Source organism: Mustela nivalis (assembly GCF_964662115.1).
Source record: "Mustela nivalis genome assembly, chromosome: 5".
Taxonomy (NCBI): domain Eukaryota; kingdom Metazoa; phylum Chordata; class Mammalia; order Carnivora; family Mustelidae; genus Mustela; species Mustela nivalis.
The window spans coordinates 119,933,561-119,957,187 of NC_139024.1; the positions used below are offsets into that span (position 1 = coordinate 119,933,561).

Sequence of the window (23,627 nt, forward strand, 5' to 3'; positions counted from 1 at the left end):
GAAAGTGTTGATTCTATTCTAAGTGTGTCTGTCCTTACAAAATAAAAAGAATGCATGTAAGGTATACTTTAAAACACGGGCATTTCAATCCAGTAGAGAATGGGGTGATGCTAAAAGAAGACTATTTAATCCACATTTTTAACAGGTAAGTCCCAAGATTCAGTGAGTCTCTCTAAAGAATGTTCCTCATACATCTTAGACTCTTAGACTCTTACACCCTTGGTTCCCCCTTTTCTGTTCTCACAGACTGTGTCCCTGATTATAAATACAAAGAGCCAGGACAGAAAAGGCACATGTTATGTATTCAAAAGGCCAAGATTCATAACCCACTCCAATGCTAGAGGGTGCTCTGGAAAACCTTTCATAGCATTAGCAACCCAAGGATCACACTCCTCCCCCAACTACAACTGGAACCGTGAGATGGCCTCATTATTGTGAAGCCAACCCAGTTAGAAAATTACTTCAAAACACCTGAAAATAAATATAAGTCTTTTCAGAAACCTCTCAAACATGGACCAAGGATTTTTTATATTTTTTCCACACCCAATAACTTGCATTCCTCTGTGTACTTCCCACTCTAACCACCATGGCTGTCATTTGTGGTCTGTCATCTACCCAAAGCCACCCAAAGTATCTCTTCTACTCTCAGACACCCAAAGTGTCTCTGAGAGGAATCACAGGCTCTCTACTTTCCTTCTCATCTCCTCCTCTCTTCTCCAACCACCTTTTCTTTCCCTGATTTACTCCCAAATTTTCTCTGGTTAACAATTTTCACTCCTCTGAGCTTCTCCTATTGCAATCCTCACACATTGCCCTTCATAAATCTGACCAGTACTGAGCCCATCAGGTAAACCCAGATTTCTCTTAAAAGGAGAGATAATGGTTGTGAACAATTATGTTACTGTTCTTTAAAAAATTAATTTCTTAACGCTGTAATACAAACACATACATAGGATTTTGTTTATAATGGCGAGTATCTCACAAACCTACTACCAGGACTCCCTAAATATCCTGGAGGCTCTGGACAAAAGAGAATCAGAACAGCTAAGCTAAAGATAACTACTTCCAAAACAACCATGGAGGTTTAGAGGAAGATACCTGGCTTGGACAAGGAGTAAGAGCATGCAGAAGCAAAATGAAGACCATCACTTCAGAAAAACAGAAAAAAAAAGCAAAAACAAACAAAAAAACAAACAAAAAACCAAAAAACAAAACAAACAAACAAAAACCCAAAAACCAAAACAAACAAACAAACAAAAACAACAACAACAACGGGAAAACCAAAGCAAGATCCAAAAAGAGGTAGGAATTTCATGGTAAAATGGATTCAGAAAAAAGGATCCCTTATGGAAGACCTGAGTCCTAAGCAAGCAAGGCTGATTTCTGAAATCTTCCAGAGATAGCAAATTCTGAAGTACATCCTCAATGCCATGGTCCAACTGCCCTTACAAATGACCACTCTGTTGTCACTGGACCAAAAAAACTCTCTGTTGAACAAGGTGTGTCCAGAGGATGTTGCTAATTCTAACAGCAACCTACAGTAGAGGATGGGTCAGAATAGAGGCAGATTTGTGTTCCCAAGGACAGTCCATGCAGTCTTCAGAAGGACACAACAAACATAACAAGGAGATCAGGGACATCAACCCCATCCTGGGGTGTGGTCCAATGAGAGAGAAGGTGGCACAGTGGAGGCTGTTGAGGTAAAGCCACAGGAAACTGAGTCACTTACCTGCATACAGTTTTGCTTTCTTCAAGGCTGAAAGGGAAAACACCCTGGTGAGACATGAGCCAGAACAAGTCTGCATAGTATTGATCTACTGGCACTTGACTCCTCTCTGTGCTACAGGTGATACTATCAACAGAATAAGGAAAGAGGCTAGAGAGGAGATACCCTTCTGACATGGGCAAATAGGATGTTTTGGGAAATTCCCTGGACCACAGGTCAGAGAGCTGGCATTGCAGGCTGAGTTCCATGCTTGCCTCTTGCTGCATGACCTTTGCCAAGTTATTGTCCTGAGTCTTAAAAACCACAACATTAAAAATAAATACACTGAGAAACTAACTGAGGGTTTTGGAGGGGAGAGGGGAAGGAGGTTGGGTGAGCCTGGTGGTGGGTATTATGGAGGGCACATATTGCATGGAACTGGGTGTGCTACATAAACAATGAATTTTGGAACACTGAAAAGAAATTAAAAAAAAAGAAAGAAAATGTAGTTGAATAGCAAAACCATCAAAATGACAGTTAAAATAAAAATCAAAAGAACTTTTGAGAGGAGTCAAGATGGCAGAGAAGTAGCAGGCTGAGACTACATCAGGTAGAAGGAGATCAGCTAGATAGCTTATCAAACCATTCTGAACACCTACAAATCCAATGGGAGATTGAAGAGAAGAACAGCAATTCTAGAAATAGAAAATCAACCACTTTCTGAAAGGTAGGACTGGCGGAGAAGTGATCCAAAGCAACAGGAAGATAGATCACGGAGGGAGGGGCAGGCTCCCAGCAAGGGGTGGAACACAGAGCACTAAATCAGGACTTTTAAAAGTCTGCTCCACTGAGGGACATCACTCCAGAGTCTAAACCATGGTGAAGCCCACGTGGGGTCAGTGTGGCCCCAGGTCCCGCAAGGTCACAGAAGGATAGGGGAATCTGATTGTCTCAGAGCTCACAGGTATTAGAATGGGGAAACCGGCTACAGAGACAGAGCCGAGGAGTGAGGCTCAGGTCGGGGTTAACTTGAACCGGTCGCAGGCTGGGTGAGCTCGGAGCGCAGCCAGAGACCAGGGAGATGGGAGTGATTAAGCGCTTTTCTCTGAGGGCACACTGAGGAGTGGGGCCCCGAGCTCTCAGCTCCTCCAGGCCAGAGATTGGGAGGTCGCAATTTTCATTCCCATCCTCCAGAACTCTATGGAAAGCATTCAGGGAACAAAAGCTCCCCAAAGCGAACCCAAGCGGATTACTTAGCCTGGCCCCTGATAAGGGGGGTACAATTCCGCCTGGGGCAAAGACACTTGAGAATCACTACAACAGGCCCCTGCCCCAAAAGATCAACAAGAAATCCAGCCAAGACCATGTTCACTTACCAAGGATAGCAGCGAAATTCCAGAGGAGGAGAAAGCAAAGCACGGAACTCATAGCTTTCTCCCCATGAGTCCTTAAGTTTGCAGTTAATTTTTTTCTCCTCTACTAATTTTTTTTAACTTTTAACCTTTTTTTTTTTACCATTTTTAACTAGTTTACCTTAACAATATCTTTCATAAAAAATAAAAATAATAATCTTTTTTGAACCTTCATTATTATACTCATATTTTATCCTTCATTGTATTTAGCTTTATTTTTTGTATACACATAGAGTTTTTTCTTCTAAGAAATTTGGGGTACAACTTCTTCTAATAGATCAAAATATACCCTAAATCTAGCTTCGGGCTTGTTCCAGTCTCCAGCCTGAGCAAATTCTCTCCACTTTTTTTTTCTTTATTCTCCCAAAGAACTTGCTTTATCAACTCCTTTTTCAGAAATTTAAAAAAAAAATTGTTTTCATTTTTATAGGCATATTCCATCCCTTCACTGTATTTACGCTTATATATGTTTTTCATTCTTTAAAATTTTAGGAGGTAGTTTCTTCTAAGAGACCAAAATACTCCCAAAATTAAGTGAGGGACACTGTTCTAGTCCCCAGTCAAATATATATATATATATATATATATATATATATATATATATATATATACGTATATATATATATATTTCTTTTTTGTATTTTTTTATTATTTGTTTTCTTTTTTTTTTTAATTTTTTTTCTGAACTTCTTTTTATCCCCTTTCTCCCCACCCCCCATGATGTATGGTCTCTTCTGATTTAGTTAAAGTGCATTTTCCTCGGGTCTTTGCCACCCTTCTAGTATTTTCTTTTCTCCTTTATATACTCTTATCTGGACAAAATGACAAGGTGGAAAAACTCACCACAAAAAAAAAAAAAAAAAAAGAACTAGGGACCAATCAATACAGATCGGTCCAGCTCCAGGAGCTGACATATCTATATGTCAGATATAGAGTTCAAAATGACAATTCTCAAGGTTCAAGCTGGGCTCAAAAAAGGCCTGGAAGATATTAGAGAAACCCTTGCTGGAGATATAAAAGCCCTTTCTGGAGAAATAAAATAACTAAAATCTAACCAAGTTGAAATCAAAAAAGCTATTAATGAGGTGCAATAAAAAATGGAGGCTCTTACTGCTAGGATAAATGAGGCAGAAGAAAGAATTAGTAATATAGAAGACCAAACAACAGAGAATAAAGAAGCTGAGCAAAAGAGGGACAAACAGCTACTGGATGGATCATGAGGGGAGAATTTGAGAGATAAATTACACCATAAGATGAAAAAACATTAGAATAATTGGGATTCCAGAAGAAGAAGAAGAAGAGAGAGGGGAGGAGAAGGTATATTGGAGAGAATTGTTAGAGAGAATTTCCCTAATATGACAAAGGGAACAAGCATCAAAATCCAGAAGGTTCAGAGAACCCCCCTCAAATCAACAAGAATAGGTCCACACCCCGTCACTTAATAGTAAAATTAACAAGTCTTAGTGACAAAGAGAAAATCCTGAAAGAAGCCTGGGAAAAGAAGTCTGTAATATACAATGGTAAAAATATTAGATTAGCAGAAGACTTATCCACAGAGACCTGGCAGGCCAGAAAGAACTGGCATGATATATTCAGAGCACTAAATGAGAAAAACATGCAGCCAAGAATACTATATCCAGCTAGGCTATCATTGAAAATAGAAGGAGAGATTAAAAGCTTCCAGGACAAACAAAAACTGAAAGAATTTGCAAACACCAAACCAGCTCTATAGGAAATATTGAAAGGGGTGCTCTAAGCAAAGATAGAGCCTAAAAGTAGTAGATCAGAAAGGAGCAGAGACAATATACAGTAACAGTCACCTTACAGGCAATACAATGGCACTAAATTCATATCTCTCAATAGTTACCCTGAAAGTTAATGGGCTAAATGCCCCAACCAAAAGACACAGGTTATCAGAATGGATAAAAAAACAAAACCCATCAATATGTCGCCTACAAGAAACTCATTTTAGACCAGAAGACACCTCCAGATTTAAAGTGAGGGGGTGGAAAACAATTTACCAAGCTAATGGACATCAGAAGAAAGCTGAGGTGGCAATCCTTATATCAGATAATTACATTTTAAACCAAAGACTCTAATAAGAGATGAGGAAGGACACTATATCATACTTAAATGGTCTGTCCAACAAGAAAATCTAACAATTTTACATATCTATGCCCCTAATGTGGGAGCAGCCAACTATATAAACCAATTAATAACAAAATCAAAGAAAAACATCAACAAAAATACAATAATAGTAGGGGACTTTAACACGACCCTCACTGAACAGGACAGATCATCCAAACAAAAGATCAACAAGGAAATATGACTCTTTATCTTGATTAACAGTTTTCTTATGTAATTGGCTGCTCGTATATTGGGGGCATAGATATTTACAATTGCTAGATCATCTTGGTGGATAGTCCCTTTAAGAATGATGTAGAGTCCTTCTGTATCTCTGACTAAAGTCCTTGGTTAAAATCTAATTTGTCTGATATAAGAATCGCTACCCCAGCCTTCTTTTGAGGCCCATTGACATGAAAGATGCTTCCCCATCCCTTCACGTTCAGTCTGGGTGTATCTTTAGGTTCAAAATAGGTCTCTTGTATCCAACATATGGATGGGTCCTGTCGTTTAATCCAGTCTGCAACCCTGTGCCATTTTATGAGAGCATTTAGGCCATTCACATTGAGGGTGATTATTAATAGATACGTTTTTATTGACATCGTGTTAACTTTGATGTCTTTCTTTCTGTAGATTGTCTCTATTTCTGTTCAATGCTATTCTTGGGCTTTTTACTCCTTTAAAGAAGCCCCCTTAATATTCCCTGCAGTATCGGCTTGGTGGTTGCATAGTCTTTGAAGCCTTTCCGGTCCTGGAAACTATTTATCTCTCCATCCATTTTGAATGTCAGTCTTGCTGGATAAAGTATTCTTGGCTGCATGTTCTTCTCATTTAGTGCCCTGAATATATCTTACCAGCCCTTTCTGGCTTGCCAGGTCTCTGTGGACAGGTCTGACATTATTCTGAAGGGCTTTCCTCTGTACGTAAGGATCTTCTTTGTCCTAGCTGCTTTCAAGAGGTTCTGCCTACAATTATAATTCTTCATTCTTACTATTAGGTGTCTCGAGGACTTTTGAGAATCTGTATTCTTGGGGGGAAACCTTTCGGCCTCTAGTACATGAACACTGGTTCCATTCACGAGATTTGGAAAATTTTCATGAAGAACTTGTTCCACTATATCTTCTAGACTTCTTTCTTTCTCCTCCCCTTCAGGGATTCCAGTAATTCTGACGTTGGAACGTTTCATGGCATCATTTATTTCCCTGATTCGGTTTTTGTGGCTTCTAAGCTGTTTGTTCCAGGCTTCCTCCTGATCCTTTCTCTCTATCTGTTTGTCCTACAGATTACTAATTCTATCTTCTGTCTCAGTTACTCTAGCGTTGAGAGAATTTAGATTAGATTGGACCTCATTGAGGGCAGTGTGAAGCTCATCCCTGTTAGCTTTCAGCTCTTCCCTATTATAAAAACATGATCTCTGGTCGTTTTCAGTTCCACCCTAATCAATTCCATTTGGTCACCCACAGCTTTCTCCAACCTAACTATTGCTTGGATAATTGTTAGCCTGAATTCTCTTTCCGACATATTGTCTATGTTGATAGCCGCTAGCTCTGTTGCAGAAGGTCCATCCTCTGTATTTTTCTTCTGTTGGGCATTCCTCCTCATATTCATTTTGGTGAGAGATGGCTGAGCGGGTGTAGCTGGGTGTGTTGACTGTGCACCTGAGTCAAGGTGCACCCTGGAATGCTTCTGAGCAATCAGGGTTCCCCACCCAAATGAGAGGGAAAAGAAAAGGAAAAGAAAAAAAGAGATAGGGAGAAGAACAGGAAAGAAAGGTGATATAAAAGAGAAGGTTTAGCCCAAGTGAGCCACAAGGTAACATTTATGAAGTATACAAACAAACACAGACAAACAAAAAGACTGATAAAAGTATATGACAAGAGAAAAAAAAGTATTTATATATATATGTACACACACACACACACACACACACACAAATAAAGGAAGAACCTCATCAAAAAGAACCCCGAGTGTAAGATTTATATACTATCAGGACAAACACAAAAACACAGAAATACTGGTGGAAGAAAAAGATGAGAGAGTGGTTGTAAATTCTCAGTGTGAGTGAGGAAGTTTGTTTTGATTGTTCCTGGATGTGTCTTGATAGCCTTGTTAAAGGACTCAACTTTCCTAAGATAAGGGAGGATTAGGAATTGGATAACCTATAGGGGTGGCATTGATTGGGGAAAGGGGATTACCTTGAAGTTTAACTCTATATGAATATTAGAAAATAAAAATTTAAAAAAGGAATAAACTAGACTAAACTAAACTAAAATTTAAAAAAAACAAATTTAAAATAGAAATGCAAAAGGAAAACACAGGTGTAGGTATCAAAAATTTCAGGTTCGAAGGTTATTATGGAATTTGATGTACTGGACATCTCACTGTGACAGTAAATAGGTTAAAAAATTATCTATATAATAATAAAAAATTAACTACATAAAAAAATGAGCCAGAATAGTGGGATCAAATTAATAATAAAAATTGTCCTATGAAGTAGTGGTGGTTGTTCTCTTGTCGTGGTTTTTTTTTTTTTTTTTTTCCTTTCCTGGTTGGTTTTCTAGGGGAGGGGCCTGCCACGTGGGTTTTCAGTCAATGATATTCTCTCAGTTAAGTCCTCCCGCCCCCCTCAAGGGGGTGGGCTCTGAGGAAACTGGTTTTTTCAGGCTTTTGTTCTCTGGAGGATTTTATATTTGTTCACTTTTGTTTTTCTCTCTCGCCTTGACCGCTTTTGATGGTTTTTGTAGATTTAGAGAAAAGCAAACTGCACCCTGACCTCCATCTCTGAGGGAAGCCTCAGCCGGGATGCAGAGCCCAAAGAAATCCCCCCTTGGCCGCTGGCAGAGCAGGTTCCCAGTCGCGGTCCCTGGGGATGCAGGATTTTTTGCTTGTACCCAAAACCACGGCAGCGGTGGCTGTCTGGGCAACTCCAGACTTCCAGAGAAGTTCCAAGCAGCAATCGCACACTGAGATTTTCCCGCTGGCCCCGGGCTGGGAGTGCCTGGTCTTTCCGGTCTGAGAGCACCTGGCTGGTGTTTGTGTGCACCTCTCTCAGGGGAGGAGGCAGAACATGACTCGGACTCTGATGGCACGGCAGGGCATTCACGTGGGGACTGCAAAAAGGCTGTGCTTCTGTTGGCTGGCGAAGTTCCCAGCCCCTCACGGGAGCCGGGCACCACACACTTTCAGGTGCGCTGGTGGTTCAGGGACCGAGACCTGGTTTCTCTGCCACCTTCTCTCTGGCTCTGCACCAGGGGTGGCTGTCCTGGGTCTGGGGACTTAAGCCCAGACCCTAACACCCCGATTCCCGCAATTTCCCCCCAGTGATCCTTTGCTCTTTTTGAGTGCTTTCGACCATACTCCCGAGTTAATGCTGGTCCCCAGGCACAGGGCACTCTCCTATTGGGATATTACTTTTCGACGGGTCACCTCTGGTGGCTCCTCTTTTGTTTATCTTTCGATATCAGTCCAACTTTCCCACTCCGCTTTACCTGCCCACTGGCGTCTTCTGCCCTTGTAGAGATCCAGACGTGTATAATTCTGATCTCAGGCTGATTTCGTGGGTGATCGGAGTTCTTTGGAAAGTAATCAGCTCACTTTAGGATACAGGTTGAAAGGGCGCCTCCTCCTACTTCCCCGCCATCTTGTCTCCAAGATCAACAAGGAAATAAAGGCCTTAAATAACACACTGGGCCAGATGGACATCACAGATATATTCAGAACATTTCTTCCCAAAGCAACAGAATACACATTCTTCTCTAGTGCACATGGAACATTCTCCAGAAGAGATCACATCCTGGGTCATAAATCAGGTCTCCACCAGTATCAAAATATTGGGATCATTCCCTGCATATTTTCAGACCATAATGCTCTGAAGCTAGAACTCAATCACAAGAAGAAATTTGGAAAGAACCCAAATATATGAAGACTAAACAGCATCCTTCTAAAAAATGAATGGGTCAACCAGGAAACTAATGAAGAATTCAAAAAATTCATGGAAACAAATGATAATGAAAACAGAATGGTTCAAAATCTGTGGGACAGGGCAAAGGCAATCCTGCGAGGGGGAAGGAAAGAATAAATGAATCAAGATGGGATCAGGAGGGTGACAAACCATAAGTGACTCTTAATCTCACAAAACAAACTGAGGGTTGCTGGGAGAAGGGGGTTCAGGAGAGGGGGCTGCAGTTATGAACATTGGGGAGGGTATGTGCTATGGTGAGTGCTCTGAAGTGTGTAAACCTGGCGATTCTCAGTCCTGTACACCTGAGGATAAAAATACATTATATGTTTACAAAAACAAATTTTTTTTAGATTAAAAGAACTTTTAACTATTAAACTTCTATTCTCCTACAGACTAGTAGACTAAAGGGTGAACCAAGAAAAACAATTTTAACCAGAAGAGACAAAATTAAAAATAAATAAATAAATTCAGAAGAGTCCAAAGACACAAATGAAAATAACATAAAATTGAATGATTTAATATGACATTAAGAGTCTCTAAGGTAGGGGGGACAGGATGGCGGGGAAGTAGGAGGAGACGCCTTTTAAACCTGTACCCTAAAGTGAGCTGATTACCTACCAAAGAACTCCGATCACCCATGAAATCAGCCTGAGAATTATACACGTCTGGATCTCTACAAGGGCAGAAGATGCCAGTGGGCAGGTAAAGCAGAGTGGGAATGGCAAACTGATATCAAAAGATAAACAAAAGGGGGAGGGAGCCACCAGAGGGGACCCGTTGAAAAGTAATACCCCTAATACGGGCGAGAGTGCCCTGTGTCTGGGGACCAGCATTAACTTGGAGACTGGTTGAAAGCACTTCAAAAGAGCAAAGGATCGCGGGGGTCAGGGGGAATAGTGGGAATCGGGGTGGCTAGGTACAGGGGCTTAAGTCCCTGGTCCCAGGACAGCCACCTTTGGCGCTAAGCCAGAGAGAGTGCATCAGAGAAACCAGGTCTTGGTCCCTAAGCTGCCAGAGCACCTGAGATCGAGTGGGGTCCGGCTCCTGTGAGGGGCTGGGACCCTCACCACACAACAGAACGTGCAAGCCCTGCTATAGAGCCTGAGATGTGCGCGCCCCTCATCCTCCCCTTGGAGAGGCACACAAAGGCCCAGCCAGCGCTCTTTGACCCGGGCCATTGTTTCAGAGCCTAAGATGCTTGCCCCAAACTCTCTCCTGAAAGAGGTGCACAAAGGCCCAGCCTGGCACTTTCGGACCTGCGCCCCGTTCTCAGAGCCTGAAACACTTGCGCGACCCACAGCCTCCCCTGAAAGAAGTGTGTGCAAGCCGGGTGCTCTTAGACCCAGAAAGACCAGGCACTCCCAGCCCGGGTCAGTGGGAAAATCTCAGTGTGCGATCACTGCTTAGAACCTCTCTGGGGGTCTGGAGCCCAGACAGCCATCACTGCCTTGGTTTTGATAACAAGCAAAAAATCCTGCCTCCTCAGGGACTGCGACTGGGAACCTACTCTGCCAGCGGCCAAGGGGGATTTCTTTGGGCTCTGCAGCCAGACTGAGGCTTCTCTCTGACAGGGAGGTCAGGGTGCAGTTGCTTTCCCCTAAATCTACAAAAACCATCAAAAGCGGTCAAGGTGAGAAAAAAAATTAAAAAGTGAACAAACATGAAAACCGCCAGAGAACAAAAGCCTGAAAAAAACAGTTTCCTCAGAGCCACCCCCTTGAGGGCGCAGGGGACTTAACTCAGGGAACATCATTGACTGAAAACCCACGTGGCAGGCCCCTCCCCCAGAAAACCAACCAAGAAAGGGAGAAAAAAAATACAAGAGATTAACCACAACTATTTCATAGGACAACTTTTATTTTTAACTCATTCCCACTATTCTAGTTTATTTTTTTATACAGATAATTTTTAACCTATTTACCATCACAGTGAGATGTCCAGTACATCAAATTCCATAATAACCTTCTAACCTGAACTTTTTGATACATACACCTGTGTTTTCCTTTTGGATTTCTATTTTTTGAATTTTTTAAAATTTTAGTTTAGTTTAGTCTAGTTTATTCCTTTTTATTATTAATTTCTAATATTCATATAGAGTTAAACTTCAAAGTAATCCCCTTTTCCCAAAAAATACTACCCCTATAGGTAAACCAATTTTTAATCGCCCTTTATCTTAGGAAAGTTGAGACATTTAACAAAGATATCAAGATACATCCAGGAAGAATCAAAACAAAATTCCTCACCCACACTGAGAATTTATAACCACTCTCCCATCTTTTTCTTCCACCATTGTTTCTGTGATTTTGTGTTTGTCCTCATAGTATATAAATCTTACACTTGGAGTTCTTTTTGATGAGGTTCTTCCTTTATTTGCATATATATATATTTTCTTTTGCCATATACTTTTATCAGCCTTTGTGTTTGTCTGTTTTCGTTTCTATACTATCTAAATCTTACCTTGAGGCCCATTTGGGCTAAACCTTCTATTTCATCTTCACTTTCTTTCATATCTCTCTCTTTCTCTTTTATTTTTTTTTCTTTTTCTTTTCTTTTGTTTCTCATATGGGTGGGGAATCCTGGTTACTCTGAAGTGTTCCAGGGCGCACCTTGACTGCACCATGATCAATACATCCAGCTACATCTGTTCAGTCATCTCTCACAGAAATGACTAGGAGGAGAAATGCCCAACCGACGAAAAATAGAGAGGATGGACCTTCTGCAACAGAGCTAATGGCTATCAACATAGACAATATGTCAGAAAGAGAATTCAGGCTAACAATTATCCAGGCAATTACTAGGTTAGAGAAAGCCATGGATGACCAAAAGGAATTGATTAAGGCTGAGCTGAAAGCGACCAGAGATGATATTCACAATGTTAGGGCGGAGCTTAAAGCTACCAGGAAGGAGGTTCACAATGCTCTCAATGAGTTCCAATCTAACCTAAACTTTCTCAAAGCTAGGGTAACTGAGACAGAAGATAAAATTAGTGATCTGGAAGACAAACAGATAGAGAGAAAGGATCAGGAGGAAGCCTGGAACAAACAGCTCAGAAACCACGAAAACCGAATCAGGGAAATAAATGCTGCCATGAAACGTTCCAACGTCAGAATTATTGGAATCCCTGAAGGGGAGGAGAAAGAAAGAAGTCTAGAAGATATAGTGGAACAAGTTCTTCATGAAAATGTTCCCAAACTCACGAATGGAACCAGCGTTCATGTACTAGAGGCCAAAACGTCTCCACCCAAGATTATACATTCCAAAAAAAAATCAAAGCACCTGATAGACAAATTGAGGAATCATAATTGTAGGTATAATCTCTTAAAAGCCACTAGGACAAAGAGGCTCCTTACTTACAGAGGAAAGCCCATCAGAATAACTTTCTCAGACCTGTCCACAGAGATATGGCAGCCAGAAAGGGCTGGCAAGATACATTCAGGGCATTAAATGAGAAGAAAAAGCAGCCAAGAATACTTTATCCAGCAAGTCTGACATTCAAAATGGATGGAGAGATAAAGAGTTTCCAAGACTGGCAAGGCTTAAAAGACTATGCAACCACCAACCTGACACTGCAGGAAATATTAAGGGGGGATCAATAAAAGAGGAAAAATCCTAAAAATAACATTGAACAGAAATAAAGAGACAACATACAGAAAGAAAGACTTCAAAGGTAACATGATGTCAATAAAAACGTATCTTTCAATAATCACTCTCAATGTGAATGACATAATTGCTCCCATAAAATGGCACAGGGTTGTAGATTGGATAAAATGACAGGACCCATCCATATGTTGGATACAAGAGATGCATTTTGAACCTAAATATACACCCAAACTGCAAGTGAAGGGATGGAGAAGCATCTTTCATGCCAATGGGCCTCAAAAGAAGGCTGGGGTAGCAATTCTCAAATTAGATAAATTAGATTTTAAACTAAAGACTGTAGTCAGAGATACAGAAGGACACTACATCATTATTAAAGGGACTATCCAACAAGATGATCTAACAATTGTAAATATCTATGCCCCCAATATGAGATGAGCCAATTGCATAAGAAAACTGTGAATCAAGATAGAGTCATATTGATATGAATGCATTAATAGTAGGAGATCTTAACACGCCTCTCAGAAATAGACAGATCATTGCAGCAGAAAATCAATAAAGAAACAAGAGAATTAAATGACACATTGGACGAGATGGACCACATAGATATATACAGAACATTCCACTCTAAAACAACAGAATACTCATTCTTCTTGAGTGCACATGGAACCTTCTCAAGAATAGAGCACATACTGGATCACAAATCAGGACTCAACCGATACCAAAAGACTGACATTATTACCTGCATATTCTCAGATCACAATGCTTTGAAACTGGAGCTCAATCACAAGGAAAAGTTCCAAAGGAACTCAAACACCTGGAAGCTAAAGACCACCTGGCTTAAGAATGCTTGGATCAACCATGAGATCAAAGAAGAACTGAAACAATTCATGGAAACCAATGAGAATGAAGACACTTCGGTCAAAAACCTATGGGATACAGCAAAGGCGGTCCTAAGGGGGAAATACATAACCATCCAAGCCTCCCTCAAAAAAATTGAAAAATCCAGAACACAGCAGCTGTCTCTACACCTTGAAGAACTGGAGAATCAACAACAAATCAAACCAACTCCACACATAAGAAGGGAAATAAGCAAGATTAGAGCTGAGATCGATGAGGTAGAAACCAGAGATACAGTAGAACATATCAATGAAACTAGAAGCTGGTTTTTTGAAAGAATCAATAAGATCGATAAACCATTGCCACACCAATCCAAAAGAAGACAGAGAAAGCCCAAATTCATAAAATTATGAAGGAAAAGGGAGAGATCACAACTAATACCAAGGAAGTAGACACAATCATCAGAAGTCATTATCAAGAGATATATGCCAAAAAGCTAAGCAAACTAGATGAAATGGATGCATTCATGGAAAACTATGAACTCCCAAATTTGAACCAGGAAGAAATTGACAACCTGAATAGACCAATATCTAGTAACGAGATTGAAGCAGTGATCAAAAACCTCCCAAAAAACAAGAGCCCAGGACCTGATGGATTCCCTGGGGAATTCTACCAAACTTTCAAAGAAGAAATAACACCTATTCTCCTGAAGTTGTTTGTAAAAATTGAAGCAGAAGGAAAACTTCCTGACTCTTTCTATGAAACCAGCATTACCCTGATCCCCAAACCAGTCAAAAACCCTACCAAAATGGAGATTTTCAGACCAATATCACTGGTGAATATGGATGCTAAGATTCTCAACAAGATCCTAGCAAATATGATCCAACCGCACTTTAAAAATATTATCCACCATGACCAGGTGGGTTTATCCCTGGGCTACAAGGATGGTTCAACATTCACAAATCAATCAATGTGATAGAACAAATCAATAAGAAAAGAGAGAAGAACCACATGGTCCTCTCAATCGATGCAGACAAAGCATTTGACAAAATCCAGCACCATTCCTGTTTAAAACACTTCAATCTATAGGGATAGAGGGAACATTCCTGGACTTCATCAAATCTATCTATGAAAGACCCACAGCGAGTATCAGCCTCAATGGAAAAAAGCTTGCAGCCTTCCCGTTGAGATCAGGAACATGACAAGGATGCCCACTCTCACCACTATTGTTCCACACAGTATTAGAAGTCCTAGCAACAGCAATCAGACAACAAAGAGAAATAAAAGGTATCCAAATTGGTAATGAAGAAGTCAAACTCTCTCTCTTCGCAGATGACATGATTCTTTATATGGAAAACCCCAAAGACTCCACCGCCAAACTACTAGAACTCCTACAACAATTCAGCAACATGGCAGGATACAAAGTCAATGTACAGAAATCAGTGGCTTTCTTATACATTAACAATGAAGATACAGAAAGGGAAATTAGAAAATCGATTCCATTTACTATAGCACCAAGAACCATAAGATACCTGGGAATAAACCTAACCAAAGAGGTAAAGGATCTGTACTCAAGGAACTACAGAACACTCATGAAAGAAATTGACGAAGACTAAAAAAGATGGAAGACCATTCCATGTTCTTGGATCAGAAGAATAAACATTGTTAAAATGTCTATACTGCCTAGAGCAATCTATACTTTTAATGCCATTCCAATCAAAATTTCCCCGGTATTCTTCAAAGAGCTGGAGCAAATAATCCATAAATTTGTATGGAATTAGAAAAGACCATGAATCACTAAGGAAATGTTAAAAAAAAATAAAATAAAATAAAACGGGGGGCATCACGTTACCTGATTTCAAGCTTTATTACAAATCTGTGATCACCAAGATAGCATGGTACTGGCATAAAAACAGATATATAGACTATTGGAACAGAGTAGAGAGCCCAGATATGGACCCTCAACTGTATGGGCAAATAATGTTCGAAAAAACAGGAATAAAATATCCAGTGGAAAAAAGACAATCTCTTCATTACATGGTGCTGGGAAAACTGGGCAGCTATATGTAGAATGAAACTCGCCCTTTCTCTTACATCGTACACAAAGATAAACTCAAAATGGATAAAAGACCTCATTGTGAGACAGGAATCCTTCAGAATCCTAGAGGAGAACATAGGCAGTAACCTCTTCGATATAAGCCACAGCAACTTCTTTCAAGATATGTCTCCAAAAGCAAAGGAAACAAATATAAAAATGAACGTTTGGGACTTCCTCAAAATCAAAAGCTTATGCACAGCAAAGGAAACAGTCAAGAAAACAAAGAGGCAACCCACGGAATGGGAGAAGATATTTGCAAATGACAATACAGACAAAAGGTTGATATCCAGGATCTATAAAGAACTCCTCATACTCAACACACACAAAACAGACAATCATATCAAAAAATTGGGGGAAGATATGAACAGACACTTCTCCAATCAAGACATACAAATGGCTATCAGACACATGAAAAAATGTTTATCATCACTAGCGCTCAGGGAGATTCAAATTAAAACCACATTGAGATATCACCTTACACCAAATGGTTAAATGTTAGATTGGCCAAAATTAGAAAGACAGGAAACAACATGTGTTGGAGAGGATGTGGAGAAAGGGGAACGCTCTGACACTGTTGGTGGGAATGCAAGTTGGTGCAGCCACTTTGGAAAACAGTGTGGAGATTCCTCATAAAATTAAAAATAGAACTTCCCTATGACCTGCCATTACACTACAGGGTATTTACCCCAAAGATACAGATGGAGTGAAAAGAAGGGCCATCTGTACCCCAATGTTTATAGCAGCAATGGCCAAGGTCACCAAACTGTGGAAAGAACCAAGATGCCCTTCAACGGATGATTGGATAAGGAAGCTGTGGTCCATATACACTATGGAGTATTATGCCTCCATCAGAAAGGACGAATACCGAATTTTGTAGCAACATGGATGGGACTGGAAGAGATTATACTGAGTGAAATAAGTCAAGCAGAGAGAGACAATTATCAAATGGTTTCACTTATTTATGGAACATAACAAATAGCATGGAGAACATGGGGAATTAGAGAGGAGAAGGGAGTTTGGGGAAATTGGAAGGGGAGACTGAATTCTGTTTTTTTTTTAAGATTTATTTATTTATTTATTTGACAGAGAGAGATCACAAGTAGGCAGAGAGGCAGGCAGAGAGAGAGAGACAGGAGGAAGCAGACTCCCTGCTGAGCAGAGAGCCCGATGCGGAACTCGATCCCGGGACCCTGAGATCATGACCAGAGCCGAAGGCAGCGGCTTAACCCACTGAGCCACCTAGGCGCCCCTATCTTTTTCCACTGTACATTTTTTCCTGTTTTGTTGAAGATTATTTGACCATAGAGTTGAGGGTCCATATCTGGGCTCTCTACTCTGTTCCACTGCTCTATGTATCTGTTTTTATGCCAGCACCATGCTGTCTTGGTGATCACAGCTTTTTAATAAAGCTTGAAATCAGGTAACGTGATGCCCCCAGCTTTATTTTTGTTTTTCAACACTTCCTTAGCGATTTGGGGTATCTTCTGATTCCATACAAATTATTGGATTATTTGCTCCCGCTCTTTGAAGAATACCAGTGGAATTTTGATTGCAATGGCATTAAAAGTATAGATTGCTCTAGGCAGTATAGACATTTTAACAATGTTTATTCTTCCAATATAAGAGCATGGAATGGTCTTCCATCTTTTTGTGTCTTTAATTTCTTTCATGAGTGTTCTGTAGTTCCTTGAGTACAGATCCTTTACCTCTTTGGTTAGGTTTATTCCCAGGTATCTTATGGTTCTTGGTGCTATAGTAAATGGAATCGATTCTCTAATTTCCCTTTCTGTATCTTCATTGTTAATGTATAAGAAAGCCACTGATTTCTGTACATTGACTTTGTATCCTGCCATGTTGCTGAATTGTTGTAGGAGTTCTAGTAGTTTGGCGGTGGAGTCTTTGGGGTTTCCCATATAAAGAATCATGTCATCTGCGAAAAGAGAGAGTTTGACTTCTTCATTGCCAATTTGGATACCTTTTATTTCTCTTTGTTGTCTGATTGCTGTTGCTAGGACTTCTAATACTATGTTGAACAAGAGTGGTGATATAAATGGTGCTGGGAAAACTGGACAACTATATGTAGAAGAATGAAACTCAACCATTCTCTTACACCATACACAAAGATCAACTCAAAATGGATAAAAGACCTCAACGTGAGACAGGAATCCATCAGACTCCTAGAGGAGATCATAGGCAGTAATCTCTTCAATATAAGCGACAGCAACTTCTTTCAAGATATGTCGCCAAAGGCAAAGGAAACAAAAGGGAAAATAAACTTTTGGGACTTCATCAAAATCAAAAGCTTCTGCACAGCAAAGCAAACAGTCAAAAAAACAAAGAGGCAACTCATGGAATGGGAGAAGATATTTGGAAATGACAGTACAGACAAAAGGTTGATATCCAGGATCTATAATGAACTCCTCGAACTCAACACACACGAAACGGGCAAACATATCAAAAAATGGGTAGAAGATATGAACAGACACTACTCCAATGAAGACATACAAATGGCTATCAGACACATGAAAAAATGTTCATCATCACTAGCCCTCAGGGAGATTCAAATTAAAACCACATTGAGATATCACCTTACACAAGTTAGAATGGCCAAAATTAACAAAACAGGAACAACATGTGTTGGAGAGGATGTGGAGAAAGGGGAACCCTCTTACATTGTTGGTGGGAATGCAAGTTGGTGCAGCCACTTTGGAGAACAGTGTGGAGATCCCTCAAGAAATTAAAAATAGAGCTTCCCTAGGACCCTGCCATTGCACTACTGGGTATTTATCCCAAAATACAGATGTAGTGAAAAGAAGGGCCATATGTTCCCCAATTTTATAGCAGCAATGGCCACAGTCGCCAAACTATGGAAAGAACCAAGACCTTCAATGGATGAATGGATAAGGAAGATGTGGTCCATATACACTATGGAGTATTATGCCTCCATCAGAAAGGATGAATACCCAACTTTTGTAGCAACATGGACGGGACTGGAAGAGATTATGCTGAGTGAAATAAGTCAAGCAGAGAGAGTCAAATATCATATGGTTTCACTTATTTATGGAGCATAACAAATATCATGGAGGACAAGTGGTGTTAGAGAGGAGAAGGGAGTTGGGGTAAATTGGAAGGGGAGGTGGATCATGAGAGACTTTGGACTCTGAAAAACAATCTGGGGGGTTTGAAGTGGCGGGGGTGTGGGAGATTGGGGTACCAGGTGGTTGGTATTATAGAGGGCATGGATTGCACGGATCACTGGGTGTGGGGCAAAAATAATGAATACTGTTATGCTGAAAATAAATAAAAAATAAATTTAAAAAAAGTATCTCTAAGGTGACAAAACTGTTAAGTTATTCATTCAATTTTATGCCCACAAGCATTGGAAGGCCAGTTACCTATATGCATTTAATTTTCTGAACAATAGAAGAGACACAACTTCTGTGGAAACACTGAACCTGTAAGAGTCAGGTAGATCTCCTGGGGCCAGTGGAGAAGAATTTTAATCTTTAAAGAAATTTCATGTTTAAAAAAATTGGTAGCAGTGTGAGAGGTACTCAGCATAAATACAGTCAACATCTAAATCTGTTTCTTCCTATTTTAAGTGGTGCAGGGGTATTCAACAATAAGTCAAAATGTGTTTTTCAATAAATTTTCAATAAAAAATTGTATTCCTTCAAAGGACAAGACACTATGTCCAACCATTCTTGTTTACCAAAAGAAAATGCATAATACTAACAAATTTCATCCACAGAATTTTTCTGAAATGAATACCAATATCAATTGCATCCCAAAATAAAGAAATTTTCAATTAAAAAAAAGTCAAAATTTTTATTCCATCTGCTTTCAATTTAATTTAAAGGTCAAAAATCATACAATGTAAGAAAATGTTTTATGGAATAAAAAATACATTATTTCGGGAATGTAAGAAGTTATTATTACTTCAAATGATTTCCAGAAAAGATAGATATGGGAATTAACACAAAAGGAGAGATGAAATATGGACCAGGATGTTAGGTGAGCTCTAGGGTAAAAGTGGCCAAACGCTCAAGAAAACTCATCACTGGACCACTGACAACTTACCCCACGACATTCCCAACCAAGCTCTGTCTATCCTCTACCCAACACTTTGTGATCAGTACCTTCAGGAACTGCAGAGAAAAGACTCCCACGATGGTGTTATGTGGAGAGATCACACGCCTAAATTTAATGACCACATATATTTATATAGTTTCACTAAAATATTCCAGAGTATTCAGGAAAATTGAGAACTAGTTGCATTGAAGGCTGAAAAGCTACAAAGGAGCACGACAGACTCCAGTGACCGCCATCATTCCAGGTTTCAAAGCACCATGTGCGAAAAAATAGCCCAGATGGGGAAAGCCCATGGAGCAAGTTCTGCCTCCCACCAGTTTCCACTTCTGCACCAGGGATGGGTCCTCACGTCTCTGCATGAAACACAGAGGGGACAGTATCGCTTAGGGAGCAAGAGACCCAAAGATATCCAGACAGTCACTCACCGGCCAGGTAAACAGATTTCCTCCAGTCTGCAAGGCAACACAGAAAACAAGTAAGCTGAGAACCAGAATGTCTCCTACAAATGTTACACAGAAACTTCTGGGAAAAGGAAACAACGTACCAAGATTGGCCTGGAGTTCATCTGAAAAAAAAAAAAAAAAAAAAAAGTGAAAAATACACATAAACCCCCATCACTAAGAGCAGCAAAGACTGCAACTAGAAATCCCACAAGAGCATCTAAATGTCTCCATGAAGATCTAACTCCAGACCCCTTGAGCCTCCACAGCCCCACCTGTCATCTCTGATCCTCCTCAGCCCCCTGATCCTGGCCAAGGGCCTACTGGCCACTTCTCCTCTGCACCAGCTTCCACACTTGTCTGCCTTGGCCCTGTCCTGCCTTACCTCGGGCCTTCAGTGCCTCCTCCTTTATCCGCTGGTACTCCTCCTTTTCTCTGTGCAGTTTCTCCAATTCCTGAATCTCCTGGTGCTTTGCAGTATGTTCTCCCATGATGTAGAAGACAGCCCCAAGCAGTAGGAGCATCAGCACAGTCAGGATCACCATGAAAGCCAGCTTCCAGGGAGAACTCTGAGGGAAGAAGGGTTCTGTGCCCAGCCAGACACCCCATCAGGGCACTGCTCAGGATGGCCCCACCCAGCACACACAGGTATCCCCAACCAGATAATCCCACCCTTCTAAGAGTGAGAAGTAGTACTGACCTGGGATGAAAATGGCCATTGCCTTCTCCTGGCCTAGAATGGGGTTGAGGACTGAGCAGGTCACATTCCCTGAAGAGCTGTCCCTCACCACAAGAGTGGCCTCTATGTTGAACAGCCCTTCAGCATCTTGGGCTTGGGTCTCAGAGAACGTCAGGAACTTCTCTCCACTGAGAGCTCTCCACTGCACTTGGGGCTTTGGGAACCACCCCGAGGCCAAGCACACAACTCGGACCCCGTCCTCCTCTGGCCCTGTGATGTGCACTTGAGGGCCAGAGCCGACACCTGAAGAAAGAAGCTGGAGAGCACAGGGAGGCCACCCAGAGCCCAGGGATTCCAGAATAACCTTCCTGTACACAACTCCATGCACAGCACTGCATTTTGGGGGCTCTTTAGGGGAAGTGGTCCTTACAAGGATTAATGTAAGGGAGTCTGCCATGGAGAACAGAAAGAAGGAACATGGGGACCTGTGGCAGGCCCAGAGAGCAGGCTCTTCTCCCCAACCATGAGGGTGGGAATTCCATCACCCAGAGGGATAGAAGGAGCAATTTGGTTCCAGGATCCATCCTTCTCTGCTCTTCTCAACTCACATACTCTGCAGGGCATCTGCAGGCACACCCACTGCCACTCGGTCATCACTTCCACCAACCTACATACCTCCTGAGCTTTCTCCCTAATATCCACATCTCTGGTTTAGCTGTGCCAGGATTCCTCACAGATGCTTCAGACTCAAATCCTGAACTAATTTATTTTGGCCCCATCTGTGATAGGATAATGTTGAAAATACCCACAATCTTTCATTCTTCTTTACATCCAGCCAGCCCTCTGCCACCTACTGTTAATGCCTTCACAATCTACTTCTGGGCTCCATCCTTTGACTTGACTCAGCCACTGAAAGTTCAGGGAATGTGACTCTAGCAGAGGTTGGAAACTGCTTGTGCCATTGCCCTGTCCTCTGCCACAGGACAGACATCTTCAGGCTTGCATAGCCTTTCCAGCTGAAGGGTTCCCAGATCAACCAATAGCCACCTGGACAACACCAGCTAAGCAAACCCAGCCAAGGTTCACTGGCAGGACAAAATATATTAAAAGTAAGAAGCTTTTTGTCCCTGTTGAAAATAGGGAAAGAGAGCCTCATCCCATCCTTTTATTGTAGCATTTACTTGAGGTGTTTTGTGTGTTTTCTCTTCTCTTTGAAATGTATATATGTACTTAAAAAAAAAAAAAAAAGAAAACAAATAGGCCTTTTGCCAGTTCTGTGATCCAAGAATGGGTTTCTCAAGGACCTGGGAGCCCTCACTTTGAACTGCTCACACCAAGGAAGACAGCAGCACTCTCTTCCCCTTCTCTGCCAGGGTAGGAGCCTAACCTCTGTGGGCACCACGACTCACATGTAAAATCACTACCTGTCATCATGATGAAAGAACTGTAAATATATATATATATATATATATATATACACATATATATATATATATATATATACACACACTACTGTAACTTTTATTTGTCTGGGAAACTCTTCATCTCTCCTTCTATTCTTAATGATTCCCTTACTGAATTTCTGGCTATATATATAATTTTTTTTTTTCCTTTTAGCACATTGAATATATCACACCACTCCATTCTGGCCTGCAGAGTTTCTATTGAAATTTCCACTCAGTATATATGAAAATGTTGAATCACTATATTGTACACCTGAAATGAATATAACACTCTATGTTAATTACAATGGAATTATTTTTTTTAATTATTTTTAAGGGAGGAGAATTTGGTTTTCCCCGGAATAAAGCCAATTAGCTAACTTATATGCTCACCCAATTTCCAAGCAAATATAAGGTGCACCATCTAGGACAAATAGTGCTGGCAGGTCCACCTACATGAGGGCTCATAACTGTTGATCCTGAGAACATGTATGGGATGAGTTCTGTCTGCATATGGAAGAGATGAGATTTCTTCTGTCCTTGAATTTCTTGATAGAATCTCTGTGATTCACAGCACATTGTAGGTAATGCTAATTTAATAATAAAAAGAAGCTTTCTTCCTACTGTCTTAGGGACAAGATTTTGAGTTGGAAGATTATAGTTTTAATTATATTTCTCATACAATACTGAAGATTTATGAGTAAGACATGTTAAGATTAGCCAAACACAGCCCAGATGAACTGAACTCCCTGAATGCCAGATTAAATACATGCATGTTGTTATAAGCTACTGAGATTTCTATGTCTGTGTTATACAGCATTATAGCAGCAATCTGCAGCTTACACATAAAATCAATACTTCTACCACTAAACAATCAATTAAAAAAAAAAAAAAACCCTATGAGTACCTGAAGTCCCTTCTCTCCACACATCCAAATTGTCCTTCTCTCCAAATCTCCTCACTCAGCTGGGTCTACTTTCCAAAACTCTCTGACGCTGGAGTGCTCCCTTCCCACCACACTGCCCCTACATGAAGGCAGGAGGCCATCCTCTCCACCCCATTACTACATCCAGGCCTCCAGTCTTGCTCACCATCCATACACCATCCATTACAGCTGCCAAAGCAAATCTGCCCCCACACACCTCGCTCCACTACTCTATTAAATATTCCCTCAACCCTGCCATCTAAATGGCATAAGAGCACATGAAGCCTTTGATGGTCTGGTATTACCACCCCC

General features: G+C 40.8%; 3 protein-coding genes and 1 pseudogene across 4 annotated transcripts in view; 1 reads left to right on the forward strand and 3 right to left on the reverse strand.

Annotated features, from left to right (window-relative positions):
- The window catches only part of LOC309865789 (butyrophilin subfamily 3 member A3-like), a 488,935-nt gene that overhangs the window by 326,027 nt on the left and 139,281 nt on the right, over nt 1-23,627 (reverse strand). The window lies entirely within an intron of this gene.
- LOC309865779 (butyrophilin-like protein 1) overlaps nt 1-23,627 on the forward strand; it is a 507,893-nt gene that overhangs the window by 216,058 nt on the left and 268,208 nt on the right. The gene's annotated exons all lie outside the window — the stretch shown is intronic.
- LOC309865157 (CREB-regulated transcription coactivator 2 pseudogene) overlaps nt 1-23,627 on the reverse strand; it is a 296,465-nt pseudogene that overhangs the window by 155,416 nt on the left and 117,422 nt on the right. The window lies entirely within an intron of this gene.
- LOC309865784 (butyrophilin subfamily 1 member A1-like) overlaps nt 1-23,627 on the reverse strand; it is a 39,872-nt gene that overhangs the window by 3,944 nt on the left and 12,301 nt on the right. Inside the window, exons 4-5 of the mRNA XM_082732598.1 lie at nt 20,255-20,281; nt 1,730-1,756 (exon numbers count right to left, since the gene is read on the reverse strand). Coding sequence (XP_082588724.1) covers nt 1,730-1,756; nt 20,255-20,281 — 54 coding nt within the window. The remainder of the gene's footprint in view (nt 1-1,729; nt 1,757-20,254; nt 20,282-23,627) is intronic.